This window comes from Trichinella spiralis (genome assembly GCF_000181795.1).
Source record: "Trichinella spiralis strain ISS 195 chromosome Unknown Scfld2117, whole genome shotgun sequence".
Classification (NCBI taxonomy): Eukaryota; Metazoa; Nematoda; class Enoplea; order Trichinellida; family Trichinellidae; genus Trichinella; species Trichinella spiralis.
Window position 1 is genome coordinate 1 of NW_003529056.1, and position 1,491 is coordinate 1,491.

The following is a 1,491-nucleotide window of genomic DNA, read 5'->3' on the forward strand; positions in this document are numbered from 1 at the left end:
GGTGACAAGCGGATATTCAGTTCACAGCAAGCGATATGAGCAGTTTAGACCATAAGCTCCCCCGCTAATATACAATTCCTCTGTAAGAAATAACGCGTTCTTCACATATTTGCTCTACCAGCCCACTTCAGATTATGGTTGCAGTTTGTCGTGGCAACGAAGACGGCATCGGACAGGAGAAGCACGATGAAGCAGACTGGTCGGATGTCAGCTCTGAACCAGCCCTCAGACCCAACATATGGTGATGGGCAATGTAACACTTCAAACAGTTGTTGTCGCTTGACGTAGATCGATGTGATGGTTATCTTCCTTGGAAGAGTCGATTTAGGCCCGCTCCTGACAGCTCTGACCGAGCGAGACTTTCTCAAAAAGCTCTCCGAGAATGAACTAATAGTATAAGCATAAAAAAGAAGACATTGAACGCTCGTATGTGGAAAATGGCTGGAAAAGAGGCGGTTAGAAACCAGGCCCGTCCGTATGGACAGATTTGGTACCCGCCCAACCATGTGAAGTGTGGAATAGTCAAGTCGTCTTCGACAGTTCAGCACTTTAAGATGGAATGCACTGAATGGCTGTCTGGAGACAGGGCTGATATCAAGAAAATGTATCAGCTCCGCATCCACAAGCAAGGCACAGATATAGAACTGGAGCAGTTCAGCTTGTCATCAAAGGGTGATCAGAATGTGTTGACTTGTTCGCATTCGTATCAACAACTGTTCACCATCCATGTCTTTGCGGACGGTAAACTGGTGCCCGCAATCTATTGTTTATGTACGGATAAACATATTGGCACATACAGGTTTATATTCCAAGCTTTAACAAGCAGAGCGGTAGGTCTTGAGATCGACCTCAATTCAGAGACTAGCATCTGTGATTTTGAAACAATCCTGATACCTCCGATTCGGGGCTACTTTCTGAATGCGCTACTTACAGTGCTGTTACTTCCATTTTTTCCAAACAGTACTTAGGAAAGTTGGTGATCTGGGATTGAAAACACGCTATCGAAGCGATGAAGAAACAAAAAGAAAAATGATTATGCTCCTGGCTACTGCTTTCCTCAATGTACCGCAAGTTGACACAGGTGTTAGCCTGCTTGAAGCAGGCACTACGGGTAATTTATTAGCTTTATTTCAATATTTTCGGCAGGAGTGGATGACCAATGAGCGACTGCCGCTTTGGAATGTACGTAATGTAAATATCAGAACCAATAACCACTTGGAAAGTTGGCATAATCGGCTCAACAAAAAAGCAGGTGGAATTAAACTGATATTGTTCAGTATGATCCATTTTCTTAAAGAAGAAAAAGGCGTGATGGAAACGCTAATCAACCAGGTCCTTTTAAGAATCCTGCCGCTGGTTCCATTAGACAAAAAAACAATAAGTACGCTGAAAAGCAACGACGGGTTATGATATATACGGGTGAATACACCAACGACAGGCGTACCTTGGAGCTGTTTCTTGAAGCTTCGATGTACCTCAAGCCAGTGCCGA

General features: G+C 44.1%; 2 protein-coding genes across 2 annotated transcripts; both read left to right on the top strand.

Annotated features, from left to right (window-relative positions):
• Nucleotides 1–554: 554 nt before the first annotated feature.
• Tsp_14348 (conserved hypothetical protein) lies at nt 555–891 on the top strand. The gene is made up of 2 exons (XM_003368682.1): nt 555–830; nt 859–891. The coding sequence occupies exons 1-2, from the start codon at nt 555–557 to the stop codon at nt 889–891; spliced, it is 309 nt and encodes a 102-aa protein (XP_003368730.1).
• A 144-nt stretch (nt 892–1,035) lies between these two features.
• Nucleotides 1,036–1,453, top strand: Tsp_14349 (conserved hypothetical protein; the record flags this gene model as incomplete). Its single annotated transcript, XM_003368683.1, has 2 exons — nt 1,036–1,271; nt 1,298–1,453. Coding segments are annotated over exons 1-2 (392 nt in total), but the record flags the coding sequence as incomplete, so codon positions are not given.
• Nucleotides 1,454–1,491: the final 38 nt, after the last annotated feature.

Bases quoted from the DNA above. Each gene is read 5' to 3' on its own strand.
- Tsp_14348 (XM_003368682.1), top strand. From the start codon at position 555: ATGGAATGCACTGAATGGCTGTCTGGAGACAGGGCTGATATCAAGAAA. The intron at 831-858 runs GTAGGTCTTGAG...ACCTCAATTCAG, and splicing joins AAGCTTTAACAAGCAGAGCG to AGACTAGCATCTGTGATTTT.